We start from the raw sequence: 27,585 nt of genomic DNA, 5'->3' as shown, positions 1-27,585 counted from the left end.
CACCCCCGTGTCTTCATCGTCACCCCCTCCCCTCCCACATCTTCACATGAACAAATTCATTTTAATCCACCATAATTATATTCCCATTTCTTGAAAAATTACAACAAGATTCTCTTTTTTTCCTCCACTAGTATCACCATTTCTTGAAAAATTACAACAAATTTCAATAAAGATCACTTTTTTCTCCAAGAAAGATCACTTTTATCATCATTTTTTTTCCTCCACAAGAAAGATCTCTTTTTTTTTTTTCATTAATATCATCATTTTATGAAAAATTACAAAAATAATTTTTTTCTAGACCCCTTTTGAATTCTTAAAGCAGATTTAAACAAAAATTTTGTGTTTTTTTTTTTTGAGGTTCATGGAGAAGCAAGTTCACTTTAATGGGGAAGAAGAGGAATGTGGGGGGGGGGGGGGGTGACAAGATTAACGCTAGGGAGCAGAGGCTGGGGAAGGTGGGGAAATTTTTTATTTTTATTTTCTAAAAATTTTATAATTTCTTCTTAATTAGTTTTAAATTTTTATTTTAAAAATAATTTTATAACTATTTTTTAATAATCTGGATCCTCAATGCCAGTTTTTATTTTCATTTTTTAAAAAATTTTATAATCTATTTTTAATAATCATTTTTTTATTTTTATTTTTTAAATAATTTTATAATCTATTTTTAATAATCAGTTTTATATTTTTATTTTTTAAATAATTTTATAATTATTTTTTAATAATTGGAATCCTCAATGCAATTTTTTTATTTTTATTTTTATTTTTTAAAAAAAATTTATAATTATTTTTTAATAATTTGGATCCTCAATGCTATTTTTTATTTTTATTTTTTATAAAATTTTATAATTTTTTAATAATTGTTTTTTATTTTTATTTTCTAAATAATTTTATAATTATTTTTTAATAATTTGGATCTTTAATGAAATCTTTTATTTTTTAAAATTTTATAATTTCTTTTTAATAATTTATTTTTTATTTTTATATTTTTTAAAAAAATTTATAATTATTTTTTAATCATTTGTATTTTTTTTAATTTTATAATTTCTTTTTAATAATCAGTTTTTTATTTTTATTCTTTAAATAAATTTATAATTAATTTTTAATAATTATTGGACCCACAATGCCACGTGTCATCTTCCAATTAGCCCTTTTTGCCACATCAGCGCGTGTGTGCAACACACACTTTGAGCTTTTAGTTGATTGGGCAAAAAATGCCCAATTGGAACCAAATTGGGGGAGGGAGGGTTAGGGGTTTAATAGGTACAGGCCATAGTTTAGGGGCCTAAGTGAATTTTAGGGACAAGTTTGAGGGGCTATCGATGGATTTGGCCTTATATATATATATATATATATATATATTACTTTACTATTATATATAAAGGAGAATCTCAAATTTTGGTAGTCCTCGCAAGGTCATTTTAGGTATTTCACTTCTCTAGCTAAGTGAATTAAGAGAATACACATGGCAATTGATGGTGTTCTTTTGTTAAATATTTTCATTTTTTCCCTTATTCTTTTTGTTAAGGTCATTCCCACTTGTGTGTTTGTAATAGGTCTCTTTTTATAACTTAATAAATTATCTTTTGATTAAAACTTCCTTCATTTTAAACTAATAATCACTTTTGTTCCAAAAAATTATTAAAAAACAACTTTCATATAAAATCAAAGTTAGTAATAATTTTCAATTACACCCTTATAGTAAATATTGTTCAATTCTTTAAATATATATATATATAATAAATAATTTAATCAATGATAAATAGTACATTGCCTTTATTACTTCTTTTAACGAACATGAAAAAAAGATAAATCAGTAATTAAAATGGGATAAATAGAATATTTTTGTAAAGGACCCATAAATAATAAATACTACAAGTAAATGGACCCAATGGAACAATCTATTAATTTAATTTAATCAATTATTTAATATTCTTATATATCACTATTAAGTTAGTTTGTGTCAATTTTCAAAATTAAGGTTTTAACTATTTTTTATATACTTGAAATCATTGCAATATTTTGTTGTATTAGATTAAAAAGATAATTTTTCAAAAACACTCGTCACATGAAATTATAGGAGAAAATAAAATAATAAATATCAAAATAAATTTATTTTTATCTATAACTGAGAAATTACATACCTCCAAGCTCATTAAAATATTAATATTTTCTATTTTTGTTCATCATTGAATTGCCATTATTAAAATATCATCATATTTTTTTTTATACAAAATTGAAGTACTTGTGACCTTTTGATATATTCTAATTCGCCAATAATACTTTCTTTCGCACAAATAAATATCTATTTAAAATTATTCAATTATGTGATTAAGAAATTTAATAATTATAAAACTTATCAAAAAAATATATTTAATAAGTCGGTCATTAAATTATGTTAATTATAGAGTAAAATATATAATATAAATTATATTTTTTGAATTTAAATTATTATTTTTTATATTATGAGTTTGGGCTCGAGCTTAGCATGGGCATCATGAAACTAGTATACATATATATATAGGATAAATTACACAAAACTCAAACTTAAGAGACTATATTATCCAATATCTCTTAACTTTTTAAAATTTACATTAAATCTCGATTCTCAACTGTCACACCCCTAGCCTAGCCTAGACAGGGAAGACAAGAACCGTATGAGTAGCAGCTATGTGACTGATATATATACTATGCGGAGGAGTTACAATTTACAAACAATGATAAAGGGTTATGTACAACTCAATTCTATCTCATTGAACACTTATTTGATATAAACATATGGAACTATGACCACGTATGAGAACTTATCTCGGTCTATGTAGCCTCTAAGAGAAATTATATTGTACTGAAGAAGATGGACGGGGAAGGGTCCCTACATACCCAAACTATAACTAGAAATATGATTAAATAGTACTAGACATTTAATAGCCCCAGATAAGAGAGGAGCTCACCGGCTGCTTTGTTGAATACAAACAAGTGCCTAGTATAGAAGTCTGCTCATCAATATACTTGATTCTGTATTTACAGAAATACAGTGCCCCCAAAAGTAGGGACGTTAGAACATATAAATTATGTACTTGTATGTAAAGCATACAAAATAACAAGTAAACGTATAAGGACACTCAATGAGTCAAACAATGGAATGAGCAGTTGCTGACGACTGAATACTAGAACCTCCTAATGATACTATAACCTATGAATGAACGGGTGATAAATACACCATATAAGACTATTACCTATGTATCTGCCTTATTAACTTATCATGTAACCGCTTATGAGTAAATCATCGTTATTAAGGGCCTAGTAATTTACTTAAGTGATGCCATGTGCCCACTTTCAATACAAATAATCATATGATAGCCCAGCAAGGGCATTCTATATCAAGTCTACCATATGTGTTACCCAGATACTCCTGACTATGATTTTATACGTATAACTGTAATCGCGGTCTAATACAGGGTACGCCCCTCCTTGGGGCTCACTATGAGGCTTTGCCCGTAGGCCATATGTACCATATATTGGCTTGAGTCAGGGGCACCCCAGCTAACTCTAAATGCAAATGATACCACAAGGGCGGGTACGCCACAATGTTTGGGCTCCGTGTAGTGGTATGGTAACAATTTTGTGCACAAAATTACGGCGCGTATGTGCCAAGCAAAACCTAATACCCTCCCTCGATAATGAGAAACCTTTAACATATACTGCCATATAGGCCCAAGTAAATTATAATGACGATTATTTAGCCAGTCAGATAGTATTCTATATACAACTAACTTTCTTAATATGATCCATCTATTTAAACGCTAGTCCTTTCATTATATCAACTTACAATGCGTCACTATGTGGTCAGCTATACTAGTGCAGCTGTGTTATGTCCATTTACTTTAATTTATAGCATGCGACACCTATATACCACGGGACTTCTAAGAATTTCCAATGAATACGAGTATTATCAGGCTTGACAAGAGAAACATGAATATTGTGACTTCAGCAAATAAATGCGGAAAGTGTGAAGGTGAATTTCAAATGGAACGGACGTACATATATTGAGGGCATATCAGGCATGTAGTTGTGGGTTAAACATATAGGAAGTGAAGGCTCTATTCACCTATTCAAGTAGGCTATATTGACTCTTTTAGGAAAAACAAGTGACAATAGATTGTGTCTTAACAATGAAGGAGGTTTTAGCTTTAGATACCTTGGTGCTTATTTAGCTATGATAGTATTTCGGGCCCCAAATAACTCAACCCACGGAAGTACAACTTTATCTTTCCAACCAGCAACTTCCGCTATTAACTAGGTAATTCACTAACTACAAGGGTAACATATGCGTCTATTAGTAACTTGTAGGAACATTTAATAATTTAATTCAACACTCTTCGATTACGTCCGAAATCAATGTAATTTCTTAACGATAATCCGAAATGAGTTCTAACTTTTCCAACTAATACAATACACCATTAAATCAATCAATTGATAGAAATCCCTAAAAAAATCTCTTTTCTTGCAATTTTCCCTTCTCAAGAACTCACTCCAAAAAGAGTGCAAGGATTCAATTAAACAACAATCAACAACTAGTATTACATCTCAACATATATTCTATAATTAAATTCAAGTATGGAGTGAATAAAAATTACCTTTTTGGGAATTAACCCCAACTTGAATTCTTTATAGAATTTAAGAATTTCTCACATAAAGACTAGCTTAGCGATATGCCTCTCATGCCCATAAATTCCTTCCTAACCCTTAATCCTCCACCTGATTCTTCAAAAAAAATTCTTTTCTTTTTGGTGGGAAGTAAAGAAATAGAAGGGTAAGAAATGGAGAGGTGAAGGAACAGGGGAGGGCACGCAATTTGTTTTCTAGAAACACTTCCAGTTAAAGTGTTAATGCCCCCTCCCCTTTGCACTTAATATAATAAATAATTTATTTATTAAAAATTTTACAAAATATTCCCACCACTCTCTAAGATTAGCATCTTAGTATAAATAAAGAGAACAATTTATTTTTCTTACCATCTTGACACAATAATATACTGTACAAAATATAATTCCTTATCAAGTATGTACACACCACTTAATAACCCTTCATAAATCAAAAGTTGTACTTATCTAAAGTACTAAATTAATTTATTTATTTCCTTTACGCATTGCATACATTATATTTACATACACACACATATATATACACACACAAAATAATATAATTTTCTTTAAAATATATGTACCACGTAAATCTCTATGAATTAAGAATTATGCTCATCTAAAACATTAAATAGATTTTAAATTTAATCCAAGTGTTACATCAACTTTACTCTTGATACATATCAACAAAATCACACATCTTATTTTTACTCCGCCGTTAACTCATGCAAGATTTTTTTCAAAGATTACCTTCCCTAAAATCTCTCTCAAATTATAATTACTTAAAACATCTTCCTTTCCGATTTTCTCTCCTCCATTAACGCCTAAAATATCTCCCAATTTTTTTTTTAAAAATCGATTGATACATATATAAATTTATTTAGTTATTCATACATGTTTATTTTTTAATGGTGATTCATATGAATGATAAATATGATATTATTATATGAGTATTATGGTGATTCATATGATAGATACAGTTTGTATGATTTTAATGGGTGATACATATGATATTAATGGGTAATACATGTGGTATTATCGTGAATCATATGGTAGATATAATTATTATTTCAATTATTGAATGATTCATATGCTATTAATGAGTGATACATTTTGTTCACACTGGAGGAGAACAGAGCAACCATCTCCATCACTGAAGCTCACTATTCCGGTGAATCAACGCCGGTCTACTAAAAAATGATTCACTCACCACCGAAACCCCCAATAATAGCCTACCAAAAAAACCACCCTACCGACGTCACCAATAGCCCATTGGCGTCATCAATTATTGGGTGATAATATGCTATTAATAGGTGATACATTTTATTCACACTAGAGGAGAATAAAGCAGTTATCCCTATCACAGAAGCTCACTGTTCCGGTGAACCAACACCGGTCCACTAAAAAGTAATCCACTCACCATCGAAAAACCCCATAACAACCTACCAAAAAAACATCCCACTGGTGTCACCAATAGCCTACCAAAAGTGACCCCTTCGTGTCAATTCGGTGAAATTTTCAAATTTGAATCTCCCGTGATGGGTGATACTTCAAATTTGAAATTTGGTCGAGGGGAATTGCGAATTTTCGGTATATAGAAAATCCAGCTTGTAACTGATTTAGCATGATTTGCTCTGCATAATAAAACAAAATCCATTACTTCCTAAAATAAATATCTAGTTAGTTTTAAATGTATCACTTTTTATATGTATCACGTTATAATAGATGTATCACAATTTTAAAAAATCGAGATATGATATAATTACCCAAATAGTTGGAATAAAATGTAATAACACTTAAACATTCAGGAATTTATATATATATGTACCATTTTATTCTTCATTATTATGCTAGATAGGTTATGATTCATCTTTTAGTTTCATGCCCACTATGTTGGCTTGTATCCAGCATAGCATTTGGTAATATCATAACATACTCCATTTGTTTCTTTTTAGTTGGCATGTTTCTTTTTTCGAGAGTCAATTTGAATTATTTTCAAAGCTAAATTAATTAGATTAATTTAATATTCTTAAATTAAAATTTAGATAGTCAAAAACTATATAAAAAATATTATAAATTATAATTTTCCTTTTTTAAATATGATTCAAAATTCATGTTAAATTGCATGTCAAAATTTATATGATTTGACTCTCAAAAAGAGAAATATGCCAACAAAAAAGTAATCGGGGGAATAGTGTACAGTAGTGGATATCTTTCTTGTGGTCCGGCTAGTGGTAAGTGAATATTTTCAGTGAGGAGAGTCCGGAATCAAAATAGGCTGTCAAACTAAGTAAAGTATCAAAATATGTCATTGTATAATGTGTAATCAAAATAGGTTTAACTCACTTAAAAAGTGAGTTATACCTTATTTTTAACGGTAATTTGGCTAACAGCTTTATCCTCATAAGAAAGTGTATAACTCACTTATTTAGTGAGTTATCCATTTTATTTGTACATAACTCACAAAAAAGTGAGTTGTATATATAACTCACCTTTTTTGTGAGTTATGTCAATGAAAGTTATATAACTCATTAAAAAGGCGAGTTATCTTTTTTGGTTTATATATAACTCACAAAAAAGCAAGTTATATTTATTTTTATAATTTATGTGAATTTTTATAAAACTCACATATTATGTGAGCATTCAATTTATCCTTTTTAATTTATATTTAAAAAAAAATTCACATATTTATTTATTTTTTAAAATCTATTTTGATTTTATAAAGCTCACTAATTATGTGATTTTATAAAGTTCACTAATTGATTTTTTTAAATCTATTTTCATCTTATAAAACTATCATATGCCTCTATTTTTATCATATAAAACTCACTAATTATGTGAGTTATTCAAATATAAAATAAGTGACTCGCTTTTTAAGTGAGTTATCCATTGAATATAACTCTTAAAATATGTGAGATAAGTGCATAACTTTATTAGTGATGTGAAATATAAATATGGTGCTTAAAATATATGAGTTATGCAAAACAAATTATATACTATACAACTAGACGTGAGGATGGAGCATATGCTCATTAATTGTTATATACTATACAACTGATTTTTTTTTTTAAAATACACTAGAGAAACTTGTTACATCTACTTTCAAAATATATCGTACAAAGTTGACATGTCCATAAAAAACGTCAGTCATTCATAAAAAGTATAACCATTAGAAAGTGATGTGATTGTCATTTACTGCACGTACATGTTCTTTGCGCCTCATTAACACTTTGCTTATTACCACCCTTTCCATGGTGGGAGTTGAATGTCCTAACTTTATATATGTTATTTGCCACAAGATAATTTAAATATTGTGCGTCGATACTTTTTTCCTGCAATCCTCAATTTTTTTGAAAGGATTTGGCATCCATTTTTGTTTGTCACCTAATAGTTGTTTCTAATGGTTATATTTTTTTATGACTGACTGACGTTTTTATGGACATTTCAATTTTGCACGATATATTTTGAAAGTAGATGTAACAAGTTTCTCTATTTATTTTTTTTAAAAATCTAGTTGTATAATATGTAACATTAATAAGCATATACTCCATCCTCATGTCTAGTTGTACAATATATAATTTGTTTTGCATAACTCATATATTTTTAGCACCATATTCATATTTCACATCACTAGTGAAGTTATGGAATTATCTCACATATTTTAAGAGCTATATTTAATGGATAACTCACTTAAAAAGTGAGTTACTTATTTTATATTTGAATAACTCACATAATTAGTGAGTTTTATATGATAAAAATAGAGGCATATGATAGTTTTATAAGATGAAAATAGATTTTAAAAAAATCAATAGTAAGCTTTGTAAATCACATAATTAGTGAGCTTTATAAATCAAATTAGATTTTAAAAATAAATAAATAAATATGTGAGTGCTTTAAAAAAATATAAATTAAAAAAGATAAATTGAATGCTCACATAATATGTGATTTTATAAAAATTTACATAAATTATAAAAATAAATATAACTCACTTTTTCTGTGAGTTATGTATTAACAAAAAAAGACAACTCATCTTTTTTAGTGTTATATAACTTTCATTGACATAACTCACAAAAAGAAATGAGTTATACACTTTTTTATGAGTATAACGCCATCAGCCAAACTATCGTTAAGAAAATATGGTATAACTCACTTAATGCCTATTTTGTCACATATTATATATATATATATTGTTGTAAATAAATATTCTGAAATATGCTAAAATGAAAGAGGAGAGGAGAGAGATCTATATAAGAAAAGACTTTGTTTCTTCTTCTTCTTCTTGGTATGTACAAATCATGTAGTAAAAAAAGCCTTTATAGGCACTAGTATGTAAAATAGGTGTACTATGTGAAAGTACATTCACAAACTAATACATCCTACAATAGTATGTGTAATATGTGTAGTATGTGTAGCTACAATAGTATGTGAACATCCACTAAAGAAATAATTTACAATACTCTCCCTTGGATGTTCATGTAAAAGAGAAATTCTAAAGGAAATAAGATGTACATAACGATTTGTAATATGCCTTGTTTGTTGCCTCATTAAAAATCTTACTAGAAAAACCTAGTGGGATAAAACCTTGGTTAAGGAAAAAAAAGAGTTCAGCGCGTATGTACTCCCTTTGATAAAAACATCACTTAATATCTAGGAGACGACGCATCCCAATCTTGTATCTCAACTTCGCAAAGGTTGATGTTGGCAATGCTTTAGTGAACATATCTGTGAGGTTATCGCTTGAATGAACTTGGTAAACATCTATTTCACCCCTCTTTTGAAGATCATGCGTAAAGAATAATTTTGGTGAAATGTGTTTTGTTTTGTCTCCTTTGATATATCCTCCTCTTAATTGAGCTATGCATGCGATGTTGTCTTCATACAATATTGTTGAAATATTCTTCTTCAAAGTAAGGCCACATATTTCCTGAATGTGTTGAGTTATTGACCTCAACCAGACAAATTCTTGACTTGCTTCATGATTGGCTATTATCTCTGCATGATTTGAAGATGTAGCAATCATGATTTGTTTTGTTGAACGCCTTGATATAGCTGTACCTCCACATATAAACACATAACCTATCTGAGATTGACCTTTATATGGGTCAGACAAATATCCTGCATCTGGATAACCAATTAATTGTGAATCGAACTTATTTGAATAAAATAGTCCCATATCAATAGTTCCTCGGAGGTATCTGAATATATGCTTAATACCATTCCAATATCTTCATGCCGGGGAAGAACTAAATCTTGCTAATAAATTTACAGCAAAAGATATATCTAGTCGTGAATTACTAGCAAGATGCATTAATGCCCCAATTGCACTAAGATATGGTACCTCAGCACCAACAAGTTCTTCATTATTTTCATGAGGTCGAAATGGAGTTTTATTAATACAAGTGATCTCACAACCATTGGATTAATCAATGAATGTGCTTTATCCATATAAAATCTCTTTAAAATATTTTCAGTATATGTGGATTGATGGACAAATATTCTATTTGTAAAATATTTAATTTGTAGACCAAGACAAAATTTGTCTTTCCGAGGTCTTTCATTTCAAATTCCTTTTTCAAACATTCTACTGTCTTTGGAAGCTCTTCAGGAGTTCCAATGATGTTCAAACCATCAATATATAAAACTATTATGACAAATTCAGATCCAGACATTTTAATAAAAACACAAGGACAGATTGGGTCATTTTTATACCCTTCTTTAAATAGGTATTCACTAAGGTGATTATACCACATGTGTCCTGATTGTTTTAATCCGTGTAAGGATTTCTGAATCTTGACTGAACAATTTTCTCGAGAAGTTTTATATGCATCAGGCATTTTGAATCCTTCAGAAATTTTCATATAAATATCACTATTTAATGAGCGATATAAATAGGTTGTGATAACGTCCAAAAAATGCATATCAATTTTTTTATGAACTGCCAAATTAATAAAATACCTGAAGGTGATTGCATCCACCACCGGAGAATATGTCTTCATATAATAATTTTCAGGTCTTTGCAAAAATCCTTGTGCCACAAGTCGTGCTTTATATCTTTTGACTTTATTTTTCTTATTTCGTTTTCGCACAAAAATTCATTTATACCCCACTGACTTTATACCTTTAGGTGTTTAGACTATAGGTCTAAAAACTTTGCGTTTTTCAAGCGACGCCAATTCAATTTTGATTGCGTCTTTCCATTTTGGTCAATCATTTCTTTGTCTACATTCTTTGACAGATTTTGGTTCAAGATCCTCATCTTATTGCATTATTTCATTAGCAATATTATAAGCAAAAATATTATCGACAATTACATTATTTTGATTCCATATTTTTCCCGATAAGACATAACTGACTGAGATCTCTTTATTTTTATTATTTTCAGGTACCTGAACCTTTTCTAAGGTTTCATCAATTGTTATGTCTTGCTGCTCTTCATGAGTTGCTTCCTCCATATTATGATTATTTTGATCATTTGCTCCTTTTTTTTTTGAGAATTTTTATCTTTTGAATCGATTGGTCTACCACATTTAAGTATGGTTTAGACTCATTTGCATTACTTAATTGTCCTATCGGGATATCAACTCGAATAGGAGCATTAGCAGCTGGAATGTCAAATTTTATAATTCTTGATAGGTCAGTGAATGCATCTAGAAGTTGATTTGCAATGTTTTGCAAATGAATTATCCTTTGAACTTCTAGTTCACATTTATTTGTACAAGGATCTAAGTGAGATAATGATAATTCATTCCACGCTATTTCCTTTTCCAACTACTTATTTTCTCCCCCTAATGTTGGATATATTGTTTCATCAAAATGACAATCAACAAATCTTACCGTAAATAAATCTCCAGTCATAGGTTCCAAATATTTTATAATAGAAGGAGATTCATACCGAACAGATATTCCTAATCTTCTTTGAGGACCCATTTTTGTGCGTTGTGGTGGAGCAATTGAAACATATACCGCACATCCAAAAACTCTTAGATGGGAAATATTTGGCTCTTGATAAAAAATTAATTATAATAGGGAGACTTTATGATAACTTGTGGGTCTTATCCGCACAAGAGCTGCTGCATGCAAAATAGCATGACCCCATATCAAAATAGAAAGTTTTGTTCTCATAAGCATTGGTCTACCGATTAATTAGAGGTGTTTAATCAATGATTCTGCTAGGCCATTTTGAGTATGAACACGGGCAACTGGATGTTCAACTGTTATTTCGGTTGATATACAATAATCATTAAAAGGCTGGGATGTAAATTCACCCGCATTATCAAGACGAATTGTCTTTATTGTATAATCTAGAAATTATGCTCTTAACTTTATTATTTGAGCAAGTAACCTCGCAAATGTCAAATTATGAGTTGATAATAAACACACATGTGACCATCTGGTAGATGCATCTATTAAAACCATATAATACTTAAATGGTCCACATGGAGGGTGAATGGGCCTACATATATCACCCTGTATACGTTTCAGAAATATAAGGGATTCAATTTCCACTTTCATTATTGATGGGCTAGTAATTAATTTGTCTTGCGAACATGCAACACAAGAGAATTCTTTAAATTGAAGAATCTTCTGGTTCTTCAATGAGTGTCCATATGAATTCTCAATTATTTTGCGCATCATATTAGAAACGGAATGGCCCAACTGATCATGCCAAATAATAAAATTGTTTGAATCAGTAAACTTTTGATTTACTATGGCATGTGTTTCAACAGTGCTAATACTTGTGTAGTATAAGCTGGAAGAAAGAGCGGGTAATTTTTCAAGTATATATTTATTACCCGACATTATTGTAGTAATATAAAGATATTCAATTTTTCCTTAATCTGTAGTCTCAATATGATAGCCATTTTGGCGAATGTATTTGAAACTTAATTAGTTTCTTTGAGACTTACTACAATATAATGCTTCATCAATCATCAAATTTGTTCCTTCGGAAAGTAATAAGTTAGCTTTTTCGGAGCCTTCAATTAATCTTGTACTACCACATATAGTATTAACATTGGCTTCTTTCATCACCAAATAAGAGAAATATTTCTTATCTTTTAGAATAGTATGTGTGGTAGCACTATCTATATGACATATATCATCATAACTTATTTTGAATTCAATTGATGATTGAGGAATTTCCATATTCTTCAAATAAAAAAAAACATATTATAAGAAATTTGAAAAACTAACATAAGAAATGTAGAAATTAGAAATACATGGTACTTTAATAAAACAGAAAAACATAATTACAAATAAAACAAAATAATAACTTTCTTTATAATTTATCCTCAACTAAGGTGACCATTTCTTCAATCAATGTCCTTATAGAAATCTTCAGCTTTCAAATGGGTAATATCTGAGAGGCCCTTAAAGTCATCATCATTGTAAGCAATATTTGCCTCGACATCATCATATATATTGATGGAGCTATTTCATTATCATCACCTCAAAAGGTCAAGTGTACTTCCACATCATTTTCTTTTCTTTTAAGGGAAACTTGATAAAGTTTGACAAAATGATCAGGCGTACGACAAACACGTGCCCAATGACCTTTCATACCACATCGGTGACAAATATTAACTTTACCCTTTGAAGAATTATTTTGAGAACCTTTATTATTCTCTTGTTTATTTCCGCCATTATGACGATAATTTTTTCGTCCTCTACCACGCCCTCGCCCACGTCCACGACCATGGCCTCGATCACGATTGCGATAATAATTTTGCCTTATTTCAGGTTGAACATGTGCTGCTACAATATTCACTTCAGGAAGTGGAACAGATCCAGTGGGGCGAGCTTCATGATTTTTCATTAACAAAGAATTATTCTGCTCTGCCACAAGTAGGCATGTAATCAATTCTGAATATTTCTTAAATCTCTTTTCTCGATATTGTTGTTGTAGGAATACATTAGAAGCATGAAAAGTGAAAAAAAAATTCTCTAGTAAGTCCTCATGAGTGATGGTTTCTCCGCATAATCTTAATATTGAACTTACTTTATGAATAACAGAATTATACTTAGCCACAGTTTTAAAATCTTTAAACCGAAGGTGTATCCAATCATATTTAGCTTTTGGTAATACCGTCAATTTTAGGTGGTGATATCAGTCCTTCAAGTTGGTCCACCTTTCACAGTTAAATATTTAGTTTTTAATCCTACGTGGAGGTGATGATGAAGAAAATCATGGTTTTTGCCTTATCTTGACAAGAGCGTTATTTTCTTGTTTGATAGTATCCCCAAGACCTCTAGTGTCAAGCTGAATTTCAGCATCAAGGACCCATGATAAATAATTATTTTCGGTAATGTCCAGTGTCACAAACTCAAGTTTTGATAAATTTGACATAATGACACTATCATAAAAAGATTAATAAGTTAGATATAGTGATATTTTCAAAATAAGATAGCCATCTCAAATAAATTTAAATAGAATAATATATTATTAATAAACTATTATCAAAAGGTTGTTTCCTTTAGCAATTTATATTTGTGTGTGTGTGTGTGTAGAGTCTGGAAACAAATAGTTACATAATAAATATGTACCTTATAAGGGATCTCGTGTTGATAACGTGTTGTAAATAAATATTCTGAAATATGCTAAAACGAAAGAGGAGAGGAGAGTGATCTATCTAAGAAAAGGCTTTGTTTCTTCTTCTTCTTCTTCTTCTTGGTATGTACAAATCATGTAGTAAGCAAAGCCTTTTATAGGCACTAGTATGTGAAATAGGTTTACTATGTGACAGTACATTCACAAACTAATACATCCTACAATAGTATGTGTACTATGTGTATTATGTGTAGTATGTGTAGCTACAATACTATATGAACATCCACCAAAGAAATAATTTACAATATATATATATATATATATATATATATATATATGATATATTTTGATACCTTTTCTTTTTTTAATTTAATAGCCTATTTTGATTCCAAACTCCAGTAAGGAGGGTTCAAAATAGAAAAAAAAATGTACAAATAAATCATGAGATCTACGATAAATACGTAAACTATAATTTTGACCTTATATTTACAAATATACTAAAAAATGGACTCGGCTCCCTTCCAATAAAGATCCCCTCCAATTCCCAAGTGCACCCTCAATGAGCAACAACTGTCCACTTGCTCAACCAGTCATCTAAATTTAATTTCGATAAATATTACTCTAAGGGCTCATTTGTTTGCACTTAATGGAGGTCTGAATCTGAATGGTTCAAACTTCAGACCATTAAGTACATTTGTTTTTATTAAGATTTTAGCTCTTAATAGGTCTGAATAGCTCTTAATCATTCAGATCTAGAATCAAGTCTTAATAGGTCTGAAGAGGTATTCTGGTGTTGGATAATATTTACCGCCACTCTAATCATAATCATCAGTCACCACCGCCATCATTGCCAACCATCACCAACCACCTCCACCATCAACAACAAATATCACTACCGACCACTATTGTCAACCGCTACCACACCCACTACATCTATTATTCTAATTATATTTAACGTCACCACCGCCGTTAACAGCACCACCATTATCAACCACTACCGGCTAATCCCTACTTTCGACCAACTCATTTATCACAACTAGCACCACCGCTAACTACCACTAATACATCACAACCTCCACACATTCTTTGTAGGCCACCACCATTGTCACTAGTAACGCCACCTCTATCATCACTTCAATCACTATCATCGCTACAATTTATCTCTACTAACAACCATCTCCACCATCACAACTAACAATATCTCTAACTAGTACCAACACATCGTCAACCATCATTCATTCATTTTTTAGCCATCATAATCAACACGTCCAACTACTAACATCAAGCAACGTCACATCACAGCCACCACCACCACTATCAACCGCCACCATCATAACAGTCACTACAATACCAACCATCACAAATATCACCACTAATATTACTAATCACTAACATCAATTATTCTCACTGTAACCACCATTATAAACCATCTTCACTATCACTAAAAAATATAAATATTTTTTTTTCAATCAAATAATAATTTTGTTGTATTAAATTATATATTTTTCTGGGATATAATTAATTTTTTATTTGAATTGTATTTTTTATTTTACTATCTATACAAATAAATTTTTTGTACATTGAGGTGTTGAAAAACAAACAGTTTTAATCATCTAATTTTCAAATCTAGAGACAGCGTTTTAATCATTCGGACATGTATTTAAATTCAGACGTCTAAATATCTTAAAAATACAAATGCACCTTAACTATAGTTAAGAAATATCAACTCTTTCAAATAAAAAACAAAGATAGACCCAAAAAAAGAAAAAGAAAAAAGGCAACGGTTCAAAATTTTAGATTGTGATCCTTGTGATATTGAACCAAAGACCTGGGTAATCTGGAGGTCAAAACCCCACGAAAAGTATCAAACCCACAACGGATTTTATTTTGTTTAATCAACTTGACGCGGAGATATTATGCTAGAAGACTGTTTTGAGTACCATATATATAGAACCTCACTTCAATTTTTCAGGATGTTGACGAAAATTTAGTCACCCCCCAGTAACGTTCTTTTCGAAGAGAGTTTTTCAGTCACTTGTATATTATATTATAATTTGATGGAAAAACTCATAAACTAGTTTTTATTTAATTCTTGTTTTCCTGAGACTCAAATTTAATTATTTTGTTTCTTTCATCTTTGTTGAGATTTGCTTTAGAGAAATCAACTGATTTTTGTTGGTTCTGATCAGCCCATCATGTTCTTGTTGATTTGGAGGAGTTAGTGATTCTTAATTAGAGTTAAGACAAATATTTAAGGAAATTAAATTTAGACCATTGATTGAGAAAGTGTATAGCTGTTGGTCGTTTAAGGGTGCACTCTGGGAATTGGAGGGGATCTTTACTGGAGGGCACATGAATGATGAAAGCTTAGTGAACTATTTCAATTTCTCTGCTTGATAAAATGACTGTCTTTGCCATATCTATTATATTGGTGAGTTGGTTCTAGACGTCGCATCGTCTAGATGAAAATGTTGTATTATATTGCCAAAAGCACTTAGTAATTGATAATTGCTTGATGTTTAAATCGTCTTGGTTATATATATAGAGTAGACATGTTTGATTGGCATAGATAGGTGTGCGATATCTTTTGAATGTCTAGTAGTTTTTCGAGGTCAAACAAAGATTTATGTCTGGGTCGGTAATGTTAGTCGTATTTACACGACTTTTTAGCCATACTTTGCCTATGCGATGCCTTATTTATGAGAATAATTAAGCTAAATACTCCTGACTTTTATATATTCATTTCTATGTTTTAGAACTAATATAGCGTGTTTTATGTTTTGTAAAAAATTATTTAGTGTTGGACAAAAACAGAGGGAATCTCACGCGGCCAAGCTTAAAGCGAACGCCAGAGCCTTGCGATACTAAAGGGGACTACAGGGAATGTTGGGGAGTTTGATTTTGGCCTCCTCTGATGTTTTGCAGCATGCACAAGGAAATCCAAGGCAAAGAAGAACACCTCGAAGCACCAAGGCAAGGGCAAGGCAGTGAGCTTTGTGCCACAAGGCAACACAGACAAGGCCATTTTAGCCTGTTTTATTACCTATTTTTTTGGAGCCCTCTTAGGTGTTTGTATTTAGTATAAAACCCATACTAGGCATTTTTTATCAGAGTGGAATATTATAGAAGCACGGAGGAAGAACAAAAGCCTATTTCTCTCAACTCTTTTCTTCTTTACTTAGCTTTATTTCTTGTTCAAAACATGAATAATTTCTTGTGAAATAAGATTATGAATAGCTAAAAGCCCCTATTATAGGATTATGGACAAAGTATGAACATTGTATCTTAATGTAGAGTTGTTTATGTATTTTCTACCATATGAATTATTCTAGTCATCTTATTTTACTATTATGTTATTTCACAATCAATATGATAAATGGATACTCATTAAAAGAACTTAAAATGAGGAAAGTTAGGGATAGAACATGGGTGAAAATGAGTAGGATGTGTTATGTAGAATGCATTTGGACTGGGATGGAAATCATACCTAGTTTATCCTACTTGGTGTCACGACCTGAGGCTACCCCCTGGCCGCGACAATAGTGCTTACGGCCACAAGTGACCATAAGTTAACCCATGAGCTGGTACCTGTTGTGGGCACTGAACAAAATATTAATACAATATATGCACAGAAGGTAAGCTGATAAGATACTGTAAAACTGGATACTGAAATACGAATCAAGACATGTCTGAAATATCTGATAGAATACTAAAAATCAACCGTCTATCTGAAAACAACTGAAAGCACTGAAATGTTTGTCTGTCTGAAATCCTCTAAATATCATGAAGAGTTGATAGGACAGATCCCCAATTAACTCCGACCGACTAAACATAAGAAAGCACTGAAGTAACTGGAATAAATAAATTATGTCCTCGATGGATGGGGACTCACTACTACTGTTGTTGAGTAACGCTGAGCTGTCTAAGAGCGGTCGTGAAACTATGCGCCTGTGAAGTCGTTAATTTGACAACTTAATAGAATTTTAAGCCTAAATTATCATGATTTTTCATTGAGTTGTGTTTACTTTCTTACTTAATGCTCATTTGTGTAGGTAAATGTGAAATGAGAAGATGAGCAAGGAAACTTGATAAAAATGAGCTAAGGAGAAGGTGAAAGAAAAGAAATGTGAGCAAAAAGAACAAAAGCTGAAATTGCAGGCCTAAGAGTCAACCCTCAGTTACCGCGATCGCGGCCTGAGGGTCGCAATCGCTATTAGTCAACAAGTCAAGCGGAGTGCGATCGCGATATGACTGCCACAATCGCAGTGTCGTGATCGTGGTAGAGCGAAAAAGTTTCAAGGGCATTTTTGTAATATTTGGAAAATATGGAATTGGGGCTTAAATAGAGGTTTTTAGTTCATTTTTCACATCAAATTCCATTTTCTCCAATTTTTAGGTTTAGCTCTAGACTTCATAGCCTCCATTTTTGGAGAAAAAAATATTGTATAAATTGTGGGTGAAGAATAGATTGGAGACTTTCTAAGTGGAAGATTTGTGAACTTCCATTATTGATATTGTGGGAGAGCCAAGCTTGAAGTAACATTCGCTTAAATATTCAACAATTTTTTTCAATGGAGATTATGGGTATATCTGTGCTTATTTATCTTATATGTAGCTAAATCTCCCACTTGGGGTTATGTATGAATAAGGGTTAAAGTGTGTGTGGGTTGTTATTGTTAGCATCTATTAAGTAGTTCATGTTTATGGGTTTTATCCTTGCTATGCTAGTTTGGTAGGGATTTGATGGGTGAAAGCCCCAAATACCCACATGGGTTTGATGAGAGAACGTTCCAAACTCTAGAAAGCTCAAGGCCATCTTTGAAAGAAGGGTACTAAGTGAAGTTTAGGATTCTATATCATCGTCGAAAGAGGGTTGTAGAGACCAAAGCAATGATAGACAATTATGTGTGTAGTTTGCTAAATTCTCACTATCTTAGACATAAGGGTGATTGTGAAGTTAGTTATACCATGGGTATCATCCTAGAAATAAGGTTGCCTTGATTGAGGTTGTGGTAACCAATTGTTGAACACACCCATTAGGTATTCGAAAGAATCAATGTGTGAAAGTTTGGTGTTTTGTTCGAAGACTAGCATTAAAATCTATAACCAAGCCTACCCACATTTGACTTACTAAATTGATGTTGATTATTAACTCCCACATATCACTCCTTAGTAATGCATAATCTCAAAATTCGTGCATAATTGTTAAAACTCTAATTATTCGTAACCCCAATTTTATACTTGAAAAACCTAAAAAGAAATATTAGTGTAGGATCCTATCTTCCCCATTTTATCTTTTTGTACCATTCGTTTGAATTTAACTTGTATCTATCATTTCAAATTAATTTTATTGCTACTCACATTATTCCTCGTGGATTCAACTCCGACTCCAAAGTTTGGTAAATATATTGACAACGATCGCCTTGCACTTAAATTGACGTGTAAGTTGAGCGTTATCAAAAATGGCGCCATTGCAGGAGAGCATTTGGTGTATTGAGTTAGTTTGAAATTTTAACTTACTTGCTTCAATTCAATCTTGTAAATATTTGTTAGTTATTTTCTTTTGTCTCTTGTTTTAGATAGATTTTTATTTTTATTTATTTGTTAGTATGAAATCGTGGAATGAATGTAGATTTGGTGGTTGGAAATCATACCTTGATGATCCATGCTCATATTGTGGTGGACCCCACTTTTAGCGAGATTGTAGATATCCTCTCCCGAAAGAGATGTGTTCACCACCTCAACCCTATTGGGAGCATGATTGTTACTTATATGGTGGTTGAGATGGACATTGGAACCATTATCCAAATACCCCCTCCCCTCATCATGCTAACCCAATTTCTAGTTCTTCTTATGATTTTAATAGGTCTTATAAGAAGGAAAACAAAGAACAAAGTGGGAAATAGTGGCGTTGGAGCAGTGCTTCAACATATATTGGAGTTGACAACAACGATGGAGGAGGAAGCCACTCTTATACTCAAGGCATTTGGAGAGAAAATAAAAAAGATAGAAGTCATGGGCATGGAAGTTAATCATTCAAACACCACAACCATGCCCAGAAGAGCGTGATATTGAAGAATCCTCGATGATTTCCTAACCAACGAAACCAAACATGAGAGATGATACCAAAAAGGAGAAAATGGTACTAGAGTCAGAAGAAGAAGCCAAACAAATTCCTTATAAAGGCTCTAGTCCATTTCAGGGTGAGGATGCAAAGATGGATTCAATTTTGAAATTAAGGAAAGGACCCCATTCTAACCAATTTTCAACATTGTGCTTATTGAATTTGACGAAAGTCTATCTACCCAAGCTAATGATGAATTTTGGGAAGAAGGAACTCCATCCCTATATTTTGGAATTTGATAATCCAAAAGAGCATACGGGAGCCCCACACTTGAAGGCCAAGGAGCACAACATCCGACGTTCAACTAGTGGCTTATTCCTACCTTTACCCAAGGAACCTGATTGAAAGTTTGATATTAAGTTGGGTAAAAGGTTTAAATCATCAAAGTGGTGAGATAGAAAATATTTTATTATGTCCCCACTTTTGCCCAAAGTACCTCGAAGATGTATTGATCTAAATTTGGGCCGCTGATTCAAGTCTTCTAAATGGAGACATAAATGATAGGCAAAAGATGTCGTGCCGCCACTTAAACTAAGGCGCTTCTTGGGAGGTAACCTAAGGAATTTTTATTGATGTTTTCTAATGTTTTTGATTAAATTTTTAGCTTGTTTTTGGGTGTTTGTATGTGATAGCACAAGTTGGGATGGTTAACTCAAGAATGAAACCCCGGATAAGTATATTGGACTTTCTTTTCATCACTTTTCTCTCTTTAGTAAGCTTACAAGGTATGTCATTAAACTACAAATGATGATCACATTCCACGAATTATTTTGGTTAGAATTTAATTTATTTAAGCTTAATTTGGTAGAATATGGTTGTTGGGATGAAGATTCTTGAATGTGTGCCTTGTCTCAAATGCTAAATTGCAAAATTCTTATTTCTAGACACTAGTGCACACCATGTGTTTGATGAAAGACCTACTTGAGGTTTGTTTTCTTAATTAAGTGAAGGGTGACTTAGTTTGGTTAGTATGATCACAAGTGGTGTGTTTGGTGATGAATTGGTGTATTGGTCTTGTTCACATGTGTTGTTATTTTATTTATTCAAGTCCTTACTTTTCATGCACACCACATGTTTGTTAAAATGTCAATAAGAGAGAAATGCCTTATATGTTTGTAAAGGTTAATGTAAACTTTCTTGAGGCATTGTGTGATCATTTTTGGAGTATAACTTTCAGTCCAATTGATCTTAAAAGTGGGATAACCGATGGTTTTTGATTGAAATTATTGAGGAATATTTCTCCCATGGTAAGAGAGACATGGATGCTTGCCTTGCTCTATTATAGATTGGGTGACACTATTCTTAAGGGTATAGGGTCATATGCATTTCTATCAGTGCCATGAATGTTTTATGATCTAAATAGGCGATATGTGAAGATGTGAGGAATGAATCCCATAAAGTGTAATGGTAATGTTGCCTTGAATTCACCCAAATTTTTATGTAGTTGTTTAGGAATAGGCAAAAGTTCAAAAATTCTTTCAAGATGTCATTGGCAAGAAATAAAATGATTTTGACAAAAAAAAATTAGTCTTCTTTTTGAAAATGATCAAGGATGTTTGTGAGCTTTCTTTTGAGTGAGGCCATTAAATTCAATTTCTGGCTCTCTCTTCACAAGGATGAGTCTTTGACTCAGAGTAACTTAATAAGCTCAAATTGCTTGAAGTGGTTGAGAGATTAACTTTTTGCTCTATGAGTACGATGCCATGTGTGGTGAGATTTTTGAATAATTTTTGTACATATGTGTAGTCTAGAACTTGCCCCAAGTGTGTTCAAAGCAAAATCCTAGACAAGCTTGGTTTGGAGAATGACCCGAGGTCATTTTTGACCCATCACATAGCCAAATTTCACCTTATCATTTTCCCTAGCTAACCCCTTTGAACCTTTTTATCCATTTTTCTTTCTTTGTGTAATGATAACCTTGCTAAGACACCTAAGCCTTTTTTAAATATCTCTTTTTGCACTTAACCTCTTTTGATGCATTGCATGATTCTAAGAAATGAAATATAGGCAAAAGCCTAAGTTTGGGAGAAATTTGTCTAGTTGGGGGGATAATGTAAGGGTGGTTCAAACTCCAAGTTTGGGGGGGATTAATTTGATATGCTAAGATGAGACAAGAAAGGTGTATGTAAGGTGGTCAAATCATGTGCATAAGAGACAAGAGACATACTTGATGGTAAAGTTGTATAATCTAGCCCCCAAAAAATATGAAGAAAAATAAGACAAATGAGGGCTAAGAAAAGCTCAAAGTTATAAAGTCTCTTGAAAAAGCTAAAGAAAGAAAGAAAATGGTTTCTTTGAATTATTTGGTAAATGCTATAAAAAAGGTTGGGGAAAATAGGGAATGATTTGAAAGAGAGTAAGGTAGAGAGTTTAAAAATTTTGGGGGGTAGAAAGGGTTGAGAAATTGCATTAAAGAAGGTATTTTAGTCACTTGATTCATAGATATTCCTTCCCGCACCTTAAAACTTCATCTTTACCCACAAGACCTTGGTGTTTCCAAACTAGGTAAGTCTACATTAGTGGCGAAAAACACAAAGGGCAAGCCTATGGTTCTACTCATTATACTTGAATTTCTTTGTGAGAGTGAGTATGAATTTTTTTATTGTTTGAGCTTCTTTAAAAATTTCAATGTCTTTTATTTGTGTGGATCTAACTCTTAATTGTGAGCGACATCAAAACTTTAGAGTAAAAGGTGAAGTCTTACTCTCGATTTTGGTAAATGGGTGAAGTAAGTTGCATTGTAAAGATTGAGAATATTTTTGAAAATTTCGTGTTTCCTCTTAAGATGCTTTTGTTAAAGTGGAAGATTCACTTGATACAAACTTGCATCCTTGCGTCATATATGCTTATTAAAAACTTTTGGTTTACTTATTGCCATGACATGTTTAGAAAGTCTTTGTAGAGCTTTGTTAGCTTATTCCTTTAGTATAGTTTTTCTTTTGGGTGGATTTGAGTTAAATACCCTATTTTGTTGAATTGTTCTTGTTTGCTTGAGGACAAACAATAGTTTAAGTTTGGGGGTGTTGATAAGTCATTAATTTGATAACGTACTAGCATTTTTAAGCCTAAATTATCATGCATTTTCATTGGGTTGTTGTTACTTACTTAATGCTCATTTGTGTAGGTAAAAGTGAAATGAGAAGATGAACAAGGAAACTTGATAAAAATGATCTAAGGAGAAGGTGAAAGAGAAGAAATCTGAGCAAAAAGAACAAAACCTGAAATTCGTGGTAACTGAGGGTCGCGATTGTGATCAGTCAACAAGTCAAGCGGAGTGCAATCGTGATATGACTGTCGCGATTGCGGTCCAAAAATGGCGATCGGAGTAGAGCGAAAAAGTTTCAAGGACATTTTTTTAATATTTGAAAAATGTGGAATTGGGGCTTAAATAGGGGTTTTTAGTTCATTTTTCACATCAAATTTCATCTTCCCCAATTTTTAGGTTTAGCTCTAGACTTTATAGCCTCCATTTTTGGAGAAAAAAATATTGTATAAATTGTGGGTGAAGAATAGATTGGAGACTTTCTAAGTGGAAGATTTGTGAACTTCCATTATTGATATTGTGGGAGAGCCAAGCTTGAAGTAACATTCGCTTAAATATTCAACAATTTTTTTCAATGGAGATTATGGGTATGTTTATGCTTATTTATCTTATGTGTAGCTAAATCTCCCACTTGGGGTTATGTGTGAATAGGGGTTAAAGTGTGTGTGAGTTGTTATTGTTAGCATCTATTTGGTAGTTCATGTTTATGGGTTTTATCATGTAGTTCATGTTTATGCGTTTTATCATTGCTATGCTAGTTTTGTTGGGATTTGATGGGTGAAAGCCCCAAATACCTACATGGGTTTGATGAGCGAAAGCTCCAAGATCTAGAAAGCTCGAGGCCATCTTCGAAAGAAGGGTTTTGAGTGAAGTTTAGGTATCCATTTCTTCCTCGAAAGAGAGATGTAGAGACCAAAGCAATGATAGACAATTATATGTGTAGTTTGCTAAATTCTCACTATCTTAGACATAAGGGTGATTGTGAAGTTAGCTATACCATGGGTATTATCCTAGAAATAAGGTTGCCTTGATTGAGGGGTTGGTTAACAATTGTTGAACACACCCATTAGGTATTCGAAAGAATCAATGGGTGAAAGTTTGGTGTTTTGTTGAAAGACTAGCATCAAAATCTATAACCAAGCCCACCCATATTTGACTTACTAAATTAATATTGATTATTAACTCCCACATGTCACTCCCTTAGTAATGCATAATCCCAAGATCCGTGCATAATTGTTAAAACTCTAAATATTCGTAGCCTCAATTTTATACTCAAAAAATCCAAAAATAAATATTAGTGTAGGAGTCTATCTCCTCCATTTTATATTTTTGTACCATTCGTTTGAATTTAACTTGTATCAATCTTTTTGAATTAATTTGATTACCACTCTGCTCTTCGTGGATTCAACTCTGAATCCAAAGTTGGGTAAATATATCGATGATGACCGCCTTGCACTTAAATTTATGTGTAAGTTGAGCGTTATCAGTCCGAACCTATGTTATAAGACAACATAGCACAAAGAAGAGTATGCGATTAGTACTTTGAACGTACTGGTACGTGTGGTAAGGACTATCAAAAATACATGAGATAATTAAATATTAATGTATGAACATATAATATCTGAGAAAGAAATACCAAGCATAAATATGTTACTGAGATAATCTGCAATCTGAATGACTAAAAGCGGGATAACTGAATAACTAAAAATCTGTACACTTGGTCAAACAAACCTAATCTGAAATACACTGAATACTATACTGAGACCGTGGGAGCTAGCTATAATCGACATGCCCCAATCTGAGCTATTGGGGTCCAACTTCTAACCCCAATTGGATGGGTTTTGATACCTTGCCAGGGGTACCAATACATGACTGACGATGTGGATCCACAAGGCTGATGTCCCGAAGGACGAAGGTGTCATGCCTAACTGAAGGGGGACCCCTCATAATCTACTTTAGTGTTGTAGTTCTGGAACCTAGGGACTGCTACAAATGCCTCATGCCTAACTGACGGGAGAGACACCATCCCTACATTCACTCGATGCTAAGTGTTACTCCCAACTGAACGACGCTTGTGTTATTAGTTGTTTAACATAACATAGTACTATATTTGTAAATGCTCAGCATGAACATGACATTCTGAATATGATATTAAAACCATGGTCTAACTGACTCATTTCTTAAAAATATAAATCATGTAAGGACACATAGGTATCAGGTGTTTATAACCCTCCAGCACTGAATGATTACAAAATACAAAAACAACATTGAAACCGTAATAGGAAATCATAATTTAGAGACCCAAAGGTAGTAAATTTCAAAAACCACTGAATTACATGAACTTAAACATGGAAAGGTGTAAATCATGGGAAAACAACATGCTTACATGTTTTAAACTCATAAATACATGGATAAAATAAAAATACGCATAAGGAATTGAAATCCAAAGCATTAGATGACCTAATTTGCATGGGACCATATGAGGATGTAAATTTAGTTTAATTTACTAGGGAAAAGCATGAATTAAACTCATCTTAAAAATATGAAACTTCATAATAGGGGAAAATTCATATTTGTAAATCAAAGAAAGGTCTTTGGGCCGCATGGGTGAAAGGGACCCATGGATGAACACCCCACATACCTTAATAGCTATAATCCTAAAGATTGCTTAAACTTAGAAGCTTAAACCCTTGATTTATTGAGAATGAATCTTGAATTTATTGTTAGGGAAGAAGGAGACTTTTCTTGGGAGAAATTTGAGTGAAAGAGGCAAATAATACCCTTTTAGAATCCCCAAATCATTTTAATGATGGATTGGGTTGAGGAAAATGAATCAAATTCCCCTTGGGCACTTAAACAATAACACTGTGCGGGACATAGCCACGCGTCGTGCCTCTCTCTCCATAGGAGAGAGCAACATGCCATGTATCTTACTCTTTCGGAGAGAGCAATGCATCACGAAGCTTCTCACCATGGGAGGGAGCAACGCGTCGCGGCCAAATCGCGTTGCTTCTCTATTTTGGCTTTCCAAACACGGCCCGAACCTTATCCAAAAATTCCAAAACTTACCCGAGACATACTTTTAACCTCCCTAACCATGAATTAACTTAAAAACCAATATTTCGGGTTAGGAAAGCCCAACTAAAAATCCATAAATTTTAGAGGTCTTAAAACTGACTAAGTCCTCAACACTTAGTGAAAATTTTCAAGCCTTGGACCCCTTAAGCATGCAACTAAGAGCTGAATCGAGCTTAGAATATTATGAGGTATTACAATATATCCCCCTTGGGAACATTTGTCCTCGAATGAGACTGGTTTAGATGAGAATACTGAGGTAACTGAAATCATCTACTGAACATGCATGACTTGGGACAAGATTACATAACTGAGCCTGAAGCATGATACATGAACTGAAATGATTTCGTGAATGCATGCAATGACATGAGAATGGTTACATAGCTAAACTGAGATCAGAAAAGAGTCAATCTAAGGAAAATTGTTACCTTAAGCTAAATCGAAATTTATGGAGAAAAGATGAGGGTATTTGGTTCGTATATTTGCTTCTACTTCCCAAGTCGCTCCCTCAACAGACTAATTCTGCCAAAGGAATTTAACTAAGGGAACTTCTTTGTTCCTTAGTCAATGAATTTGATTATCAAGAATCTTAACTTGGACTTCCTCGAAGGAAAGGATATCTTGAACGTTCATACTTTATAGAGGAACAACAACAGTTCGATCACTAATATATTTCTTTAACAAGGAGATATAGAACACTAGATGCACTGATGCCAAATATGCAGGTAACTCAAGCTCATAGGCAACCTTTCCAAAATGATTCAAGATTTTATAAGGGCCAACATAGCGGGAACTGATTTTCCCCTTTTTTCCAAATTTCTTCACTCCCTTCAAAGGAAAAATCTTCAAATAGACCAAATCGTCAACCTAAAACTCAATATCTCTTCTCCTCACGTCTGTATAAGATTTCTGGCAGCTTTGGGCTATCTTTAACCTCTCCCAAATCAACTGAAGTTTCTCCATCCCCTCAAATACTGAATCTGGCCCTATCAAAGCAACTTCACCTGCTTCAAACCAACCAATAGAAGACCTACATCTCCTTTCATAGAGAACCTCAATGGATCTATCTGATTACTGGAGTGATAGCTGTTGTTATAGGAAAACTCAATCAAGGTAAGTGGTCATCCCAACTACCTTTAAAGTCAATAAGACA

At 32.3% G+C, this 27,585-nt stretch overlaps 1 protein-coding gene across 1 annotated transcript in view; it reads right to left on the bottom strand.

Annotated features, from left to right (window-relative positions):
* The window catches only part of LOC124898008, a 29,054-nt gene extending 15,596 nt beyond the window's left edge, over nt 1-13,458 (bottom strand). The window contains exon 1 of the mRNA XM_047411627.1: nt 13,111-13,458. Coding sequence (XP_047267583.1) covers nt 13,111-13,458 — 348 coding nt within the window. The remainder of the gene's footprint in view (nt 1-13,110) is intronic.
* Nucleotides 13,459-27,585: the final 14,127 nt, after the last annotated feature.

This window comes from Capsicum annuum, chromosome 4 (assembly GCF_002878395.1).
Source record: "Capsicum annuum cultivar UCD-10X-F1 chromosome 4, UCD10Xv1.1, whole genome shotgun sequence".
NCBI lineage: Eukaryota > Viridiplantae > Streptophyta > Magnoliopsida > Solanales > Solanaceae > Capsicum > Capsicum annuum.
Note: the sequence above shows the minus strand (reverse complement) of the source record. Positions and strands in the feature narration are given on the sequence as shown.